This window comes from Vipera ursinii, assembly GCF_947247035.1.
Source record: "Vipera ursinii genome assembly, chromosome: 2".
In the NCBI taxonomy this organism is placed as follows: Eukaryota; Metazoa; Chordata; class Lepidosauria; order Squamata; family Viperidae; genus Vipera; species Vipera ursinii.
This window is the reverse complement of record NC_139513.1, coordinates 4917193-4934731: the sequence shown is the minus strand read 5'-3', so window position 1 is coordinate 4934731 and position 17539 is coordinate 4917193. Positions and strand designations below refer to the sequence as shown.

General features: G+C 44.9%; 2 protein-coding genes across 7 annotated transcripts in view; both read right to left on the bottom strand.

Moving 5' to 3' along the window:
- Nucleotides 1-203: 203 nt before the first annotated feature.
- LOC310635922 (major histocompatibility complex class I-related gene protein-like) lies at nucleotides 204-13093 on the bottom strand. Of its 6 annotated transcripts, none has more exons than XR_014491559.1 (10): nucleotides 12903-13093; nucleotides 12006-12123; nucleotides 10218-10484; nucleotides 8907-9197; nucleotides 8519-8803; nucleotides 7765-7854; nucleotides 7425-7567; nucleotides 5190-5225; nucleotides 3266-3449; nucleotides 204-1981 (listed from the first exon to the last, which is right to left on the bottom strand). XR_014491559.1 is itself a non-coding variant. In XM_083355308.1 (9 exons), exons 2-8 carry the CDS (start codon nucleotides 12076-12078, stop codon nucleotides 3439-3441), a joined length of 1053 nt encoding a protein of 350 aa, XP_083211434.1. In that variant the 5' UTR covers nucleotides 12079-12123; nucleotides 12903-13093; the 3' UTR covers nucleotides 204-1981; nucleotides 3418-3438. The 6 variants fall into 6 exon arrangements, 2 of the variants coding, with proteins under 2 accessions (XP_083211434.1, XP_083211435.1); XR_014491560.1 differs by having other exon boundaries at nucleotides 3418-3449; XR_014491562.1 differs by having other exon boundaries at nucleotides 3418-3449; nucleotides 8922-9197.
- Nucleotides 13094-17376: 4283 nt separating this feature from the next.
- Nucleotides 17377-17539, bottom strand: part of LOC310633259 (alpha-2-macroglobulin-like) — a gene marked incomplete at its 3' end in the record, with an annotated part of 65346 nt that continues 65183 nt past the window's right edge. Inside the window, exon 22 of the mRNA XM_083350957.1 lies at nucleotides 17377-17418. Within this exon, the coding sequence (XP_083207083.1) occupies nucleotides 17377-17418 (42 nt within the window). The remainder of the gene's footprint in view (nucleotides 17419-17539) is intronic.

Below are 17539 nucleotides of genomic sequence, written 5' to 3'. Positions count from 1 at the left end.
TTGCAAATAAATTCCAAATGCAATTTTTTTAAAATTTGTAATGTTGAAAAAGATTTTTCACTCGCTCAAACAGTATATAGCCCTGAATCACAACTCAACAGTTCCTTTTATTTATTCATCATACACCACCCATCTCCCCTAAATGACTCCAGGCCTTTTAGAATTAATTACTATTTTCTTCCTTGCCAATGAATTGATGCCAATGATGTAAAGACAGACGAATATTTTATTAGGTTTATGAACAACTTTTCACAAGCTTACAACCTTTAAAGAATAATACTGTAAAAAAAAGTTACCTAATTTAAAACAATCAAATATAAAAATATAAACAATAGATAAGCTTCAACCTTCCTTAATCCTCGAATGATGCTGGTTGGAAACCCTAATCCCAATTTATCTGGGGGAACATCAGATTAGGGGGCACAAAGACGTGGATGAAGGCATAACCAAACACAGTGCTGATGTTTGTACGAATATCGGGGAGAGGGGTCAACTAGCTGACCTCTAAATCCCCCTGACTCTGACATTCTGTGGCATGTTTAACTAGTTCGATGAAAATTCCAGTACCCTCATTCATTTGCCTGCTAAATTTGGTGTGTGTGTGTGTGTGTGTGAGAGAGAGAGAGAGAGAGAGAGTTAAACCAATCCACGATTCAGTTCTGTGCCCAGATTACAGAAGCTGAACAAAAATATCTGAATGCAGCATGTTAGCCCCAACCTAGTTAATGCTTCAAGGGAGTGCTAAACTCTGATGACTCGTTTAATTCAGGAGTCAAAACCTCATTCTACATAGAGTGGGGCCATTCCTCTCCCACCCTTATTATTCATTTTAAAAATTCAGTGTACTGTTGTTTTATGATTGGTTGGCTTAGTATAGGTCACCCGCAACTTACAACAGTTTGTTAGTGACTGTTCTGAAGTTACAATGGCACTGAAAAAAGTGACTTAGGACTGTTTCAGTTCCAACCTTTGCAGCATCCCCACGATCAGGCGATCAAAAATCAGAGGGTTGGCAACCGGTTCACATTTATGACGGTTGCAAAGTGCCAAGGTGGCATGATCCCCTTTAGCGACCTTACGACAAGCAAAGTCAAGGGGGAGGCCAGATTCACTTAGCCACTGGGTTACTAAGTGAATCAACTGCAGCGATTCACTTAACAGCGGAAGCAAGAAAGGTCGTAAAATGGGGCAAAGCTCGCTAAACAAACGTCTCACTAACGGAGATTTTCAGCTCAGTTGTGGTGGTAAGTCCAGGATTACCTGCATTGGAAGACAGTGTGATATAACTGTTCAAAGCCCAAACTAGAAACTGGGAAGCTCCGAATTCTAGTTCCACATTTGGCACAAAGCCAGCTAGGTGACTGTGACTCAGTCCTTCTCTTTCAGGCTGTTGAAAGAAAAATCTTCATCGTGGTTCAGTCCAAGCTGGGAATAATCATGGCGACTGCTTTAGGAAGAAGATTGTAGTTTATTGAAGAGGAGAGCCAGACAGGAAGATGGCTCTGGCGGAAAAGAGCAAAAAAAGGGCTGAGCACATGTAGGGAGTGGGTTTTTATACCCTCTGGAGCCTTTTGTTTGGAGTTGTTCCTTGGGCATGAACTTTGACCTGAGTCCGAGTGTGCCTTTCTGGTGTTCTGATGGTGATGGGTTAATCCTATTGTTTCCCAAAGGTCGTATCCTGCTTCCCTGGGACCGTGGCTGATGACTCTTAGAGTTTGGCTGGGGCATGTAGATTTTAGGTGTCTTTGTCTTCTTAATCTTCTAGCTTCAATCTTCCTGGATTTACATCTGCATTTCTACAGAGCTGGTTTCTGCTTGGGGGAAGGAGACTTGGGACTATTAAGAAAACCAGGCATGCTTTTCTGCCTCTTTAAGATCCTTTGAGGAAATATATTTTTCTGCCCTTTCAATATTTCCTTCTCTGGTGGGCTGACTTCCCACAAGCCTAGGAAGGTGGTGACAGCAAACCACTTCTGAAATCCTGCCAAGAAAAATGGCAGTGACTTATACATGCAATCATCATGGGACAAAAAATAGTTTAGTAACCTAAACATCTATGGAGATTCTCAGTCATCCAAGCCATGGTTGTCCCAAAAAGTGCTTTTTCAGGAGGCAACTACTTTCTTGCTTTTCTTTGAAGATGTTTCACTTCTCCTCCAAGAAGCTTCTTCAGCTCTGAATGGATGGTGGGAAGGATTTATACTCCTTGCAGACAGCTGGTCATTTGCATTCTTTTAGAGTTGTTGAGGCCACTCGGTGGTTTATCTGTGTCGTCAGGGTCACCTGAGTAGTGCAAATGAATATGGAGTTTTCTTGGAACTGTTAAAAGGACTGTGTTGTAGACTGAAGACAGATAATGTTGTATCCCTCCCCCTCTGTTGGAAAGAGAGGACCGCTGGCTTGAAAGAGGGATCAAAGAGGCCATCTAGGTCAAAACTGAACAGCCCTCACTCAACAGAGCGGGAGGGATACGATGTCATCTATCTCCAGCCTTTCAATAGTTCCAAGAAGTCTCAACACCCATTTGCACTACCCAGGTGACCCTGAAGACACAGATAAACCTCCAGGTGGCCTCAATGACTTTCTAAAGGAAGGCAAATGACCAGCTGTCTGCAACAAATATAAATCTTTCCATTCCCCACCATCCAGTCAGAGCTAAAGCAGCTTCTTTGATGACAAGCGAAATGTCTTCAAAGAAAAACAAGAAAGTCCAGTTGCCTCATGAAAAAGCATCTTTGGGCTCAAGGGGATATATAACAGAATAAGAAAATGGCAGAATGGTGTTGAACCAAGAGCTTCTACAGATATCATTACTGAGAGCCAGGTGGGGTAATGTCCAATTTCCCAAGTAGATCAGACAGGAGACATTACCAAAATGCTACATTAACAGAATCTTGCAAGTCTGAAGGCACAAATTTCTTGCAGTCTCCTTCACAGCCTAAGAAACTATTTTCCCCTGAGCTTCTCAGTCTGTCCATTATGCAGCTGTGGGCTAAGGCCTCTCTTATCTGATCCTTCCCAAGGAGGCATTTCCTCTTCCCTTTCACTCACGGTTTTTCACAAGTAACATTGCAGAGAATGTTAATGGACTAGGAGAGAGAAGACCTGAATTCCAATCTTGCTTCAGCCATGGAACCCACTTCCTTGTTTTCCCCTTTGCAAATCCTGAAGAAGAGTACAACACGCTGCATTCAAGCTGACAAGGGGTCCCAATAAGGCAATCTCATTGTTAATGGGATGGGGGAGAATGCTACAACATAATCACCGTGTACTACCCAGTTGCTTTCAATGAGATGGATGGCTGCATAAACGTGATGAATGAATGAACAGAACGTTTTGTTGCAGACCTGAGGATTTTAATTTTTTTCCCCTCTGATGAAAGAGACTTGATCCTACAGCCTTGTGTGAACTACTTACCACTGGAGAATTTTCAAAATCCTATATGCTGGCTGTAACAAAGATGAGAAAAATCAAGACTCAGGGTGAACAGAATAGAATAATAACTTCATTGTCACTTTAAATATACACTAATCAGCATACATTAAAATGAGATTTCATTGCATATAGCTCTCAATGTACACTGCATAAACATGACCATAAATAAATAAATAAATAAATAAATAAATAAATAAATAAATAAATAAATAAATAAATAAATAATGCATATACACCCCCGCACACAGATATATGGCCCAGAGATACAACACAGTCTAGTTCAGATGTGTACAAATACATGAGAAAAATGAATCTTGCAAATTTACCAGACGGATGCCATAGGGAACAAAGCTGTTACAGAATCCGGCAGTCCTACTAGAAATACTTCTAAACCTCCTCCCAGAGGGGAGCAACAGAAACAGTCTGTAAAGTGGGCGTGTGGGGCCTCTAACAATGCTTCGAGCTCTAAGCATTATAAGCAGTATCCTGAATAATGGGAAGCGAGCTTCCTATAACCTTCTCAGCTGTCCTCACCACTCTCTGTATGGACCTTCTATCTGAGGCACTGCTGCCACCAAACCAAACAGTGATGCAGTTTAAGATGCTCTCAATCCTGCTTCTGTAAAAAGTGGCCAGGACAGAAGGAGAAAGCTCAAACTCGCGACGTCACGTGACGTTGCACAATGTATCGGAGCTTTTTCTCCATTGCCAGCAATGGAGTGGGTGTGGATTTGGGATGACACGTCCACGGGCCAGCAGTTTGACACCCCTGCCTTGGATGGTGTGTGTGTATGTGTGTGTGTGTATGTGTGTTCTCCTGCAAAAAACTGACCACGTTTATCGTTTTGCTTATGTTGGCCCCACCACAAGTAAGCCTGCTCCAGCATTACTTTCCTGTCTTTTCCTCAAACAAACTCTTATGCAAAGTTTCGGGGGGGGGGGGTGTTATTATGCACCCCCCCAAGAATTAGTTTCATTTATTGCCACTTTTCTATCTCTAGAGTTTTGTGTCTGGATCAGGGTTGGGGGAAAAAAAATTAGTAAAACATATTGTGCTTTGCCGATGGGGCCTGACTTTTGCTACAGCTTGTATATGTTTCGCTCAATTTTTGGTTGTGTGTTTTATTGTGAACTGCCCAGAGAGATTTGACTGCTGGGCAGTTTAGAAAATTCTAATGAATAAATCAATTTAAAAAATGGATACATACAAACTTACTTCTACAGATAATCCTTGATTTAGGACACAATGGAGACCAAAACCTGTGTTGCTAAGCAAGACAGTTGTTCAATGGCCTTCGGCCTATTTTCTGACCTTTCTTGCCACAGTTGTTAAGTCAATCACTGCAGTTGTTAAGTTAGTAACATGGTTGCTAAATGAATCTGGCTTCCCCATTGACTTTGCTTGTCAGTAGGTCGCCAAAGGGGATCACGTGACCCCTGGGACAAGTCAACCACGATAAATACGAGACAGGAGCTAAGCATCCAACTTTTGATCACACGGCCGTGGGGATGCTGCAAAGGTTTTAGGTGTGAAAAATGGTCATAAGTCACTTTTTCCAGGACTGTTGTAAATTCAAAGGGTCACTAAGTGAATGATTGTAGGCTGAGGACTGCCTGAATGTAGCAAGATCCTATATTTCTCATTGGCAGGGAAGGTATAAATCTGCCACAGCTTCATTTGAGCTAATCGGGATCGTTTCCCCCTTCCATCCCAAAGGCAACTTGTACCAAAATTACATTTCAAGGTCACTCACCTGATGCCGTTCTGTACGCGTTTCTGCCACATTTTTCTGCAAAACAGAATGAAGAAGTCAGTGACGATGTTCCCACTTAAGAGATCCTTCATTTTCCCCATCGGCCTTTGGTAGAAGTTCAGAGCTATCGTGCTTCCCCCAGCAGCATCTGTTCTGTTCCAGCCTACGATGGGCCCTGTTTGTGTGTCAGGGACAACCCCTTTTTCCTTTTATAGTCAATAAGCTGGAAAAACCCAACCCAAATTTATTTACAGTTCAAACTAAAAAACAACAGAATATTTCCTTCAATAAATGAATCAAAGTATCAAACAAGAGTCAACAAACAAGAGTTAAACAGAAGTGTCAAGAACAGACCAGGATTCCCTTAGAATGTCTCCAAACGGTTGCCTTCCCATTTTATTATCAGTCCCAAGGCGTGGCTTCTCACTGCCTTCTCCTCCTCTCACTGAGTTGCCTCATTGATTTTCTCTGCTCTGCTCTGCTGGATTGCCTTCTGCTTCTAGCGTCTCTGAACAGATTCAGCTGTGACTCTTCTGAGTCCGACACCTCGTACTCACACAGCTGAGCCTCATGAGGAACATGACTGGAGGGGCCAGGCTGAGAGTCCTGCAGTGCATCATAGCCTCCCTCTTACACCAAAGGCTCTCCAAACCCCTCCTCCTCCTCAGATTCATCAGACTCAGCTGCTGGGAGCACAGGCTGACACTGAATCAGAACAGCATCAGAAAGCTGTGGGCTGGACTGTGGACGTCAGAAAACCCACTTGGAAAAAGGGAATGGTCCCCAAATACAGGGTGCGAGCATGTCCCCAGCTGACCTCGGCAGGATTGAAGAAGCTACACAGGATCAATGTTGATTAGTTCTTGGGCTTCCCAATTTCAGCTTACCTCTGAATTTCTTGGTGGTCTCCCATCCCAACACTACATAAGCCCAGCTCTGCTCTGTTTCTTGAAGCCTGCGAAGATGACTTAGATATGGAGCTCCCAGGTTGTGTACCAAAACTAGCAAGTTCAGTATCAAGAATGAAAACCTGGCAGCTACATGCCTTATTGTTTTCATCTTGTCATTAGAGTAAGGGGATGGGGGTGGGAGAGACGAGGCTTTGAATGGGTTAGTTCGAGAAACGAAAACTCTCCAGTTCTGCAGACGTTTGTTGAGCAAAAAGATGCGTGGAAACTTTTGAAGGACATTCTAACCACTGTGAAGAAGATAGCAGACAGTTCTCCAAACAATGAGAAGGTGTTTACACGAACTACATGGACATCTGTGATGTTTGGCTGGGAATGTCATCGTTTATATGCTTTGGTTAGATGTCTTTGGATTTTAGAGTTAGTTTTCCTTCGCCCATACCATGCCATGTATTCAATAAACCAACAAGATTTTCGGAAATGAAAGAAATCCTGGACTTTATTTGGTTATTAGGGCTGGAGGTTGACATTCAGGCAACATGCTCAAAAACAAACCAACCTCAGCATTATGGCTCAGAGCCGTGGTGGTGAACCTATGTCACGTGTGCCAAAGGCGACACACAGAGCCCTGTGGACACGTGCACCATTGCCCCAGTCCTAGGCCTTCAGTCCCGTCCATGAGCAACCTGCATCAATAAGGTTGCCGGGCCAGCCTCCCCAAGTGTTTTTTTAATGTTTTATTGATTTTCTAATTTTATATTTAAGTATTTAAAAAGCAACGTGGCGGCTGAGTTAATCGATAATTAAATATTTCCTCTCTTTTCCCCTTAGTATTTACTGTCTCATGTTTAAACTAATATGATTCTTATTATATCAATGACATAAAAATAACACTTACATTTATCAGTAATTTTTAGCTTATACATATCCAGTTATTTTAACAGTCTTTATAGATAATCAGTCCTAATTATTTTTTCCCAATTTTGAGTTTCCCGTTAATATTTAAATTTAACATTTGATACTTATAATTTCCAAGTTTTAAATAACCAAAATTCCCAATTCATCACAAAATCTAATGTTCAGAATGCACGTCTTATCTATCTATTTCCATATGTATGTATGTATGTATGTATGTATGTATGTATGTGTAAATTTTTTTGGATTGCTAACAAAGAATTAAAGGGGAAAAAAATTACACAAATATGAGCTGTCACTGTTGTGACTACAGCCTGTTGATGGCCTTGGGTTAGGCTGAAAACAGGAAATAAGATATATATATAGCCACACCCATCCAATGGGCCACACCCACCCAATGGGCCACACGCACCAAGCACTTGGGCACTTGGTCTCTAAAAGGTTAGCCATCACTGGCTTAGAGCGACGTTTCTCAACCATGTCAATTTGAAAGATGTGCGGACAGGGTGCTGGTTGGGGAACTCTGGGAGTTGGTCCACTCGTAGTCTGGTTGACCTGGTTGAGAAACATTATCTTAGGATCTTACGTAGACAATGCCTCCAGGATCTTCAGTAGGTTTGGAGGCCATGTTCAGAGTGATGAGCCTGATCGGGAAGCTTGTGGGAAATACGGGTTTGGGGGTGTGGCGGCTGGGAGCTCCTCCCACATGTTTTGTGAATGACACACCCTGTGTCCACCCAGGAGATACTTACTGACGTAGACAATCACTCCAGCAGCAATGAAGACTGTGGCCACCACAATCCCCGTGACTCCGGCCACAAGCCCCATGTTGGGCACGAAGACTGTGTTAGAAAAAAGGGTAAAATGACTAGAGGTGACCTGGGATTTTTCTTCCCTAGAGTTTCCCGGTCTTAGCGAGAGGGCAGTAAGACTGAGGTTACTAAGGCATGGTGCTCTACAATAGGGGTCCCCAACCTTTCTGGCTTTGTGGACCCACGGAGAGGGGAGAGAAGGCATAGAACTTAATTTTCCAAAGCACCTGAACGCAAGACAAGAAACAATGGTTGGAAACTGATCGAAGAGAGAAGCACCCTGGAACTAAGGAGAAACTTCCTAACCATGAGGACCATTAACCAGTGGCACAGCTTGCCTTCCGACATTGCGGGTGCTTCATCACTGGAGGTTTTTAAGAAGAGACAAGACAGCCACTTGTCTGAAATGGTACAGGACAGGGGTAGGCAACCTTGGCTCTTTTATGACTTGTGGACTTCAACTCCCAGAATTCCTGAGCCAGCCATGTGAGGGAAAAGGGAGGTTTCCAAGCTGAGCCATGCTGGCTCAGGAATTCTGGGAGTTGAAGTCCACGAGTCATAAAAGAGCCAAGGTTGCCTACCCCTGGTATAGGATGTCCTGCTTGAGCACGGGGCTGGACTAGCAGACCTCCATGGTCTCTTCCAGCTCTATTCTGATTCTGATTCAACTGGTGACACCCCCCTCTTCTCTCACCAGGCTCCTCCCAGGCCACAATCAGAGGTTCCGGAAACCCGGCATGATCCACGTAGCACCGATAGCGGTCCCTCTCCTTTGGGTCAACCTCAATGCTCAGCCAGGCATGGTAGGTCCCATCTGAGTTTGGAAGGACACCACCCCGGAAGGTGTCTTGCTCCCAGACTTCCCCATCCTTCCTCCAGGTGGCATCCATCTCCTTGGGATAAAAGCCGTAGACTCTGCAGACGAGCGTCTCCACGCCATTGTACTGGGTGCAGCGAGTTACTTTCACCACTGGGGGCTCTGTAGACAACACAACACCGACATATTTTAAGACTGCACAGGTATAGTACGGAGACATTGTATAGTACGGAGACATCTGGTGCTCTCCTGCGATGTCACCGACCTTTGGCTCCCTCACCTATCCTCAGCAGAGATTCCTTTCCATATATCATGCATTTCTGAAGCAGCTCAATACATTCCTGCTCCAAAAAGTTATTCCTGCTCTGGGCGATGAACGGTTCAGCTTCCCACCTTCTCTTCGTCACCTGAGCACGGATGTCGACTGCGGTCCAGGTGAGGGTCTTCTGATCCAAGCTGATGAAGTCTTCCCCATCGTAGCCATACTGGTAAACCCCGCTCTTGTGGCCTTCTTTGCTCAGATCACAGCCGATCACACGCTGCCAGCTGTGAATTCCTGCATCCAGTTTTGGTCACCACATTACAAAAAAAGATGTTAAGACTTTGGAAAAAGTACAAAGAAAAGCAACTAAGATGATTCAAGGTGCTGGTGATGACCTATAAAGCCCTAAATGGCATAGGCCCAGATTATCTGAGGGAGCACCTGCTGGCAGCGTCAATTTCCCATCGTCCTGTGCGCTCCCACAGGGAGGGCCTCCTCAGGGTCCCGCCGGTCAAGGATTGCCAGCGGGCGATCCCCAGGGGGAGGGTGTTCTCAGTGGGAGCGCCTGCCCTATGGAATCAACTACCAACGGAACTCCGGACTGCCCCTGACCTTCGTTCGTTTCGCCGGGCCCTAAAAACCTGGCTCTTTGAGCTATCTGGCCTGGACTGAGGGGTTTTAATGATTTTAAGTTGTGATTTTAATTTTTGGGGGCTATACTTAATTTAATTTAATTTTAATTTTATACTGTATTGTTTTTAAATTTTGCCCTGTAAAATTTTGCCCTGAGTCCTTCGGGAATAGGGTGGTATCTATATGTATATGTACATGTATATGAATATGTACATGTATATGTACCAGTATAGGTATAGGTATAGGTATATGAACCGGTATATGTACCAGTATATGTACATGTATATGTATATAGCATGTGTATATGTGTAGCAGGTATGCGTATGGGTAGATATATTCTTTCTTTTGAGAGCAGGCAACAGAATTTCATTTTTAATTTGGGTCAGTGTGCTCAGAGTAAAAAATGACAGGTTGGCTGGCTGAGGAATTCTGGGAGTTGAAGTCCACAAGTCATAAAAGGGCCAAGTTGAAAGCCCATCTTATATCTTATGTCTTATATCTTATATTGTATATCAGGGCTCTTCAAACTTGACCCTTTTATGAATTGTGGACTTCAACTCCCAGAATTCCTCAGCCAGGCAAGCTGGGTGAGGAATTCTGGGAGTTGAAGTCCACAAGTCATAAAAGGGCCAAGTTTGAAGACCCGTCTTATATCTTGTATCTTACCTTATCTTACCTTACCTCTGCTGGAGTTATGGTGGTTGTGCAAGATGGCGAGGTCCGTTTTGAATCTCCTCTCGGTGGTGCTCACTCTCCGTGATGACAGATCCCAGAAATGGGAGTCCTCCATTTTATGAAGCCAGGCCATTTGAGGCAACATTCTTCTTGTGGGGGGGTCAAAACGTGCAGCCAGCTGGTCATCCACATATGCCACCACAATGTAGTGGGGCACATCCTGGTTGGAGCCCATGACCAGAGTGTAGAAAATGCGCAACGAATGGGAGGTGCCTGAAAATAGCAGGGGGGGGAAATGAAATTTGGGAGAGGGGTACCCAAAAGCGCACTTTTAACCCCACCTCTTTTTATTTGAAACCGGTCCCCCTTTTTAGAGAAAGCCTCAATTCAGCTGGTCCTCAACTTACAACAGTTCATTTAGTGACCAAAGTTACAACGGCCGTGAAAAAAGGGACTTATGACCATTTTTCACACTCACGACCATCGCAGCTTCCCCACGGTCAGGTGATCAAAGTTCAGATGCTTGGCAACCGACTCATATTTGTGTCCTTTTTGCGACTTTCTGACGAGCAAAGTGAATGGGGAAGCCAGATTCGCTGATCAGCGGTGTTATTAATTGAAGAATGACGGTGATTGGCTTAACAAAGGCAGAGACAAAAGTCGTAGAATGGGGCAAAACTCACTTAATAAATGTCTCACTTAACAATACCAATTTTGGGCTCACTTGTACTCTAAAACAGGGGTCTCCATACTTGTTAAGTTTAAGACATCATCATCATCATCAAGTTGGAAGGAACCTTGGAGGTCATTTAGTCCAACCCCCTGCTCAGGCAGGAAACCCTATACCAGGGGTGTCAAACTCAATTTCATTGAGGGCCGCATCAGCATTGTGGTTGCCCTCAGGGGGCCGGGTGGGTGTGGCCAGGGTGGGTGTGGCCTACAGGGGTGGGTGTGGCTAGAATGTGTATGGCCTACTGGGTGGGCGTGGCCAGCTCTACATCGTTCGCATCAAGGGTGCCTATGGGGGGGCCCTGGCAGGAGTGGGACAGATCTGAGGGTCTCTGGCAGAAGGAGGGTCTCTGGGCCAGGGCCAAGACAGTGGGGGCCGTTCCCTCACTGTTTCCAGGGTGGCTTCACGGGCCACATGAAACCACTTCGTGGGCCGGATCCGGCCCCCGGGCCTTGTGTTTGACATGTCTGCCCTATACCATTTCGGACATATGGCTGTGGACTTCAACTCCCAGAATTCTCCACCCAGCATAGCTGGCTAAGGAATTCTGGGGCTTGAAGTCCAGAAGTCTTAAAGTTGCCAGGGTTGGATATTCCCTGCTCTTAAAATCTAGGGTAGGTATATCAGGAAAGACATCATGCGGTGATAGTCCAAAAAGGGGGATCGAGTAGGTGCCCTCTAGTACCCCTTCAATTTTACCTCAGGAGGTATAAAACCACGCCAAACACCTACAAAGAGTTTAACAAAAGTGTACTTATTTCAGACAGACCGGATGGGATCGAATCTAGCCAACCCACCCGGCGAAGCCTCTGGAACTCGCTGCCACAGGAAAACCAGACTGCCCGGGTCAGATCTCCATACCCCCGCCCCCCTCTGGCCACCGGTAACTCACCTGGGCATCCTCCCCACAGAAACAGGATGGCAGGATTAACACCTTTATTTCAGATGGACAGGGTGGGCTCTAACCTGGCTTCCCCAAACGGGCGAAGCCTCTGGAACTCGCGGCCACGAGGAAAACAGGGCCGCCCCGCCTGGTTTTAGCCCCGCCTCCTTCGGCCACTCACCTGCGCATCCTCCCCGCAGCAACAGGACGGCCGCCGCGGACAGGAGCCCCAAGCGGGTCACCGGGAGCCCCATCCGGATCCAGCCCCGGTCAGCTGGCGACGAAGGATCGGGACGAGGCTGGGGCCGAAGGAGAAAGTTTGTAAAAGGCGCCGGAGGAACCGAACGCTGGAAAGTGAAAGTGGCGTGGGGGGGAGGGGAGGGGAGGTCGGTTCTCCCCTTCGGGGAGAAAGAAGGGTCAGGAAAGGGAAGGAGCCGGAGTGGAAGGAAGCCCAGCCTCGGAATAGAACAGAATCACAGAGATGGAAGGGACCCTATAGGTCAGCGTTTCCCAACCTTAGGAACTTGAAGATGCGTGGACTTCAACTCCCAGAATTCCCCAGCCAGCTATGCTGGCTGGGGAATTCTGGGAGTTGAAGTCCACGCATCTTCAAGTTCCTAAGGTTGGGAAACGCTGTTATAGGTCATCTAGTCCAACCCCACCCCCCCCACCCCCGCCCAAGCAGGAGGAATCGGCCCCTTAGCTGGTGGGAGAGGCATCGTGGGAACTGCTCTTGTTGGCTGAGGAGCGGGTCAGTTCAGTGGCCCCGGTTCCCCAAGAGGGAGACCCGCCTGCCCCCGTCACGGGTGGGTGATCTGATTCCGACCTAGTTTCCTGGGTGGGGGGTGGGGGGGGACTACAATCCCCATTCCCCCTGTGGCCTGGGGGTGATGGGCGTTGTCTCGAACACCCGATGGCCTGGATAAATAAAAGCGGTCTGCAGTTCTTTAAAACGAATATAAAGAGGAAAAGAGAGGAAGTATTAAACATTTTAAAAAAGGAAATTTTGGTTACTAAATTTAAGATATTTGGAAATTATTAGAAAATAAGAATATTATATTAATATTTCCTTTCTCACCTGCCAAACTTTTACCCTCGGGGCCAGAAGCGGAAACGTCTCCAGGCCAGACTCAAAACGAAACCAAACTTTTGGCGTCTGGCGGCTCGAACCGTGGCTGAGCCTCAGCGTTTAAGTGCCAGCCCTTCCAAACGTAACTCGGGGAGGGGGAGGCGGGGGTCTTCGGCGAGTTTTGCCATTGGGGGGGCAGGTTGAAGAGAAAGGAGGGAAGGGGGAAAAGGGGGGGGGAGGGAAGCAGCGCTATCCCGCCCTGGCTCTTCCCTCATTTCCGTCCCCCCCCCAAAAAAAAACCCCTCCTCCTTCCCCGCAGCTCCACCCCTCCTGCTTCACTGAGCCTTTGGCATTTTTCCCTGGGAAACCCATTCCCGTTTCTTTTCTCAGCCAGGAGTGAAAGTGAAAGTAGGGCGTCCAGACTCAAAAGGGGCTTTTCCGCGAGGCAACTGGACTTTTCTTGTTTTTATCTTTGGAGACACTTCGTTGCCGAAGAGCAACTAAAATGATCCAAGGCCCGGAGACTAAAAAAGAGATGAAGAACGGCTGCCAGGAATTGGGTTTGGCTAGTCCAGGGGTAGGCAACCTCGGCTCTTTTATGACTCGTGGACTTCAACTCCCAGAATTCCTGAGCCGGCCATGCTGAGAGGGGGAAAAGGAGAGGTTTCCAAGCTGAGCCATGCTGGCTCAGGAATTCTGGGAGTTGAAGTCCACGAGTCATAAAAGAGCCGAGGTTGCCTAGCCCTGGGCTAGGTCTGTATTCCTTTGAATGCTGAGACCTTAGGAAGCAGGCTAACAGGACTCAGGGTGAGCTTGTAAACAACTCTGAGCTCTTTCTGATGGCGAAGATGCGGACAACTGCAAGCTACACACCAGATCCTTCAGAAGTTACAGTGGACAGACCTGAACACTGGGCACTATCTAACAAAATGAAATTCAATGGTGAAAAAAGTAAGGTTCTACATTTAGGCAGGAAAAATCAAATGCACAGCTATAGTATAGGTCAGGGGTCTTCAAACTTGGCCCTTTTATGACTTGTGGACTACAACTCCCAGAATTCTTCAGCCAGTGTGACTGGCTGAGGAATTCTGGGAGTTGAAGTCCACAAGTCACAAAAGGGACAGGTTTGAAGACCCCTGGTATAGGTGGTACCTTGCTTGATAGTAGTAACTGTGAGAGGGATCTTGGAGTCCTAGTGGACAATCACTTAAATATGAGCCAGCAGTGTGCTGCAGCTGCCAAAAAAGCCAACACAGTACTAGGCTGCAATAACAGGGATAGAATCAAGATCATGTGAAGTACTAATACCACTTTACAATGCTTTGGTAAGGCCACACCTGGAATACTGCATTCAGTTTTGGTCACCACAATGTAACAAAGATGTCAAGACTCTAGAAAGGGTACAGAGAAGGTCAACAAAGATGATTGGGGGACTGGAGGCTAAAACATATAGGGAACGGTTGCTGGAACTGGGTATGTGTAGTTTAATGAAGAGAAGGGTGAGGGGTGACATGATAGCAGTGTTCCAATATCTCAGGGGCTGCCCCAAAGAAGAGGGAGTCAAACTATTCTCCAAAGCACCTGAAAGCAGGACAAGAAGCAATGGATGGAAACTAGTCAAGGAGAGAAGCAACCTGGAACTAAGGAGAAACTTCCTGACAGTTAGAACAACTAACCAGTGGAACAACCTGCCTCCAGAAGTGGTGAATGCTCCAACACTGAAAGTTTTTAAGAAGAGACTGGCCAGCCATTTGTCTGAAATGGTATAGGGTTTCCTGCCTTAGCAGGGGGTTGGACTAGATGACCTCCAAGGTCCCTTCCAACTACTACTACTACTACTACTACTACTACTACTACTACTAATTATTATTATTATTATTATTATTATTATTATTATTATTATTATTATTATTATTATTATTATTATTATTCACAGGTGATGATCTCCTCCACTAGGCTTTTTTTTGAAAATTTTATTGATTTTCTAATGTTACATTTGTATCTTTGAAAAGCAACGTGGCGGCTGAGTTACAATAATTCAATTACATACAAATATTATTAGTACAAATCACAAGCTATTACAGTAAATGTTTCCTCTCTTTTCCCCTTACTATGTACTGTCTGGTGTTTAAATTAATACACTTCTTATTCTATCAATCAAATGAAAAATAACTTTTACATTTATCAATAGTTTTTGGTTTATGTATATATCTTAATTGTTTTTAACATTCAGTCTTTTAGACAATAACCTAGTGAATTTTTCCCAATTTTAATTTTCCATTGATATTTAAATTTAACGTTTAATAGTTGTCATTTCCAAGTTTTAAATGAGCCCAATTTCCTTTATCACAATTTCTCACAAAATCTGGTGTTCAGGGCACGGGTCTTATCTATTTAAGTTACCATCTTCATCAACAAATTAATAATGTAATATAATATTCTTATTTTCTAATAATTTCCAAATATCTTAAATTTAGTAACCAAAATTTCTTTTTTAAAATGTTTAATACTTCCTCTCTTTTCCTCTTTATATCATTTATCTCATATTTAAGCTAATAATTTTCATTCTTACTGCTAAGTGAAGATATATTTATTACATTCATCAATACATTTTTTAGCTTATATATATCTTAATCACCTTTACGTAACTTTTATGAGCAAATCAATATTCAAATTTAACTCTTAATATTTATACTTCTAAATTTTAAATGATCAAGGTTTTCTTTATCTCCATTCATAACAATATCTTATATTGAAAGTATATCCTATTTTAATTCTCATAAGTAGGTCGAAACCCCAATTCTTCTCCAGTATTATTCTAGCTTTCTTTCTTTGCCAAATCATCTTCCATGTGCGTGCTTTTGAGTCGTCAAGACACCAACAACTTCAAGCTACACACCAGATCCTTCAAAAGCTACAGTGATTCACAGGTGAAGATGTCCTTTGCTCGGCTTTGACCTGCCAAGCGGACCTCATGAGATAGGAAAGTGACAGAGAAAAGTATATATGAACTTAAATAAGCAAACAGTGGTTGTAGGAACTGGACTCGTAAACTGCTAGGGTCAGTTGGTCAGCCTTTCACCTAAGCATATAGACTGCTTTAATTGCAGTTGATTCTAAACTGCATACACTTCAGTTCTGTGGAAAAAGATTAAAACAATAAATAACTTAAATAATACAGTCATAATAATAATAACAACACAAATAACAACAAGAACAATAAAGCTACACTTCCATCCTGAAAAGAGTTCTAGGAATGGAATGGAATGGAATGGAATGGAATGGAATAGAATAGAATAGAATAGAATAGAATAGAATAGAATAGAATAGAATAGAATAGAATAGAATAGAATAGAATAGAATAGAATAGAATAGAATAGAATGACTAGAGGGAACATGATAGCAGTATTCCAGTATTTGGGGGGGTGCCGCAGGGAGGAAGGGGGTCAACTTATTTTCCAAAGCACCAGAGGGCAAGACAAGAAACAATGGTTGGAAACTGACCAAAGAGAGAAGCAACCTGAAATCAAGGAGAACATTCCTAACAGTGAGGACAATTAACTAGTGGAACAGCTTGCCTCCAGACATTGTGGGTGCTTCATCACTGGAGGTCTTTAAGAAAAGACTGGACAGTCACTTGTCTGAAATGGTATAGGGTCTCTTGCTTCAGCAGGGGGCTGGACTAGAAAACCTCCCAGGTTCTGTTCTGTTCTATGTATGTTATGCTATTCTTTCCCTTGCATCCTCCCTGCAGCAATAGGACCGCCACCAGAGACAGGAGCCCCAAGCAGGCCACTGGGAGCCCCATCCGGATCCAATTCCGATCAGCTGGCGACGAAGAATCTGTACAAGGCTGCGGCCGAAGGAGAAAGTTTGCAAAAGGTGCCGGAGGAACCAAACACTGGAAAGTGAAATGGGGGGTGGGGAGGTCGGTTCTCCCCTTTGGGGAGAAGGAAGGGAAGCCCCTGGAGAGCCAGGAAAAGGAAGGAGCTGGAGCAGAAGGAGGCTTTGGGGCAAAAATCTGCCCAGCCCGGAATGCACAGAGGAATATAGAATACTGTAGAATAACAAGAGTTGGAAGGGACGTCATAGGTCATCTAGTCCAACCCCGCCCAAGCAGGAGGAAGCGGCCCCTTAGCTGGTGGGCGAGGCATCGTGGGAACTGCTTTTGTTGGCTGAGGAGCGGGTCAGCTCAGTGGCCCCGGTTCCCCAAGAGGGAGACCCGCCTGCCCCCTTCACGGGTGGGTGATCTGACTCCAACTTAGCTTCCTGCGCGGGACTACAATCCCCCTTTTCCCCTGTGGCCTGGGGATAACAGGCGTTGTCTCGAACACCCGCGGATGGCGCACCCGGTGGCCTGGATAAAGTAAGAGTGGTCTGGAGTTCTTTAAATCGACTTTTTAAATAAATAAATAAATAAATAAATAAATAAATAAATAAAATCTTCCCTTTCTCACCTGCCAAACCTTCCCGCTTCTTGTCTTCACCTTTGCTGGCCTCTGACGCTGCTGCTTCGCCAGTTACCCTCGGGGCCAAAAACGGAAATGTATCCAGGCATGACACAAAACGAAACCACTCTTGGGGCCTTGTGGCTTGAACCGTTAGTGATCCTCAACGTTAAATGCCTGTGCTCCCATAGGCTCAGG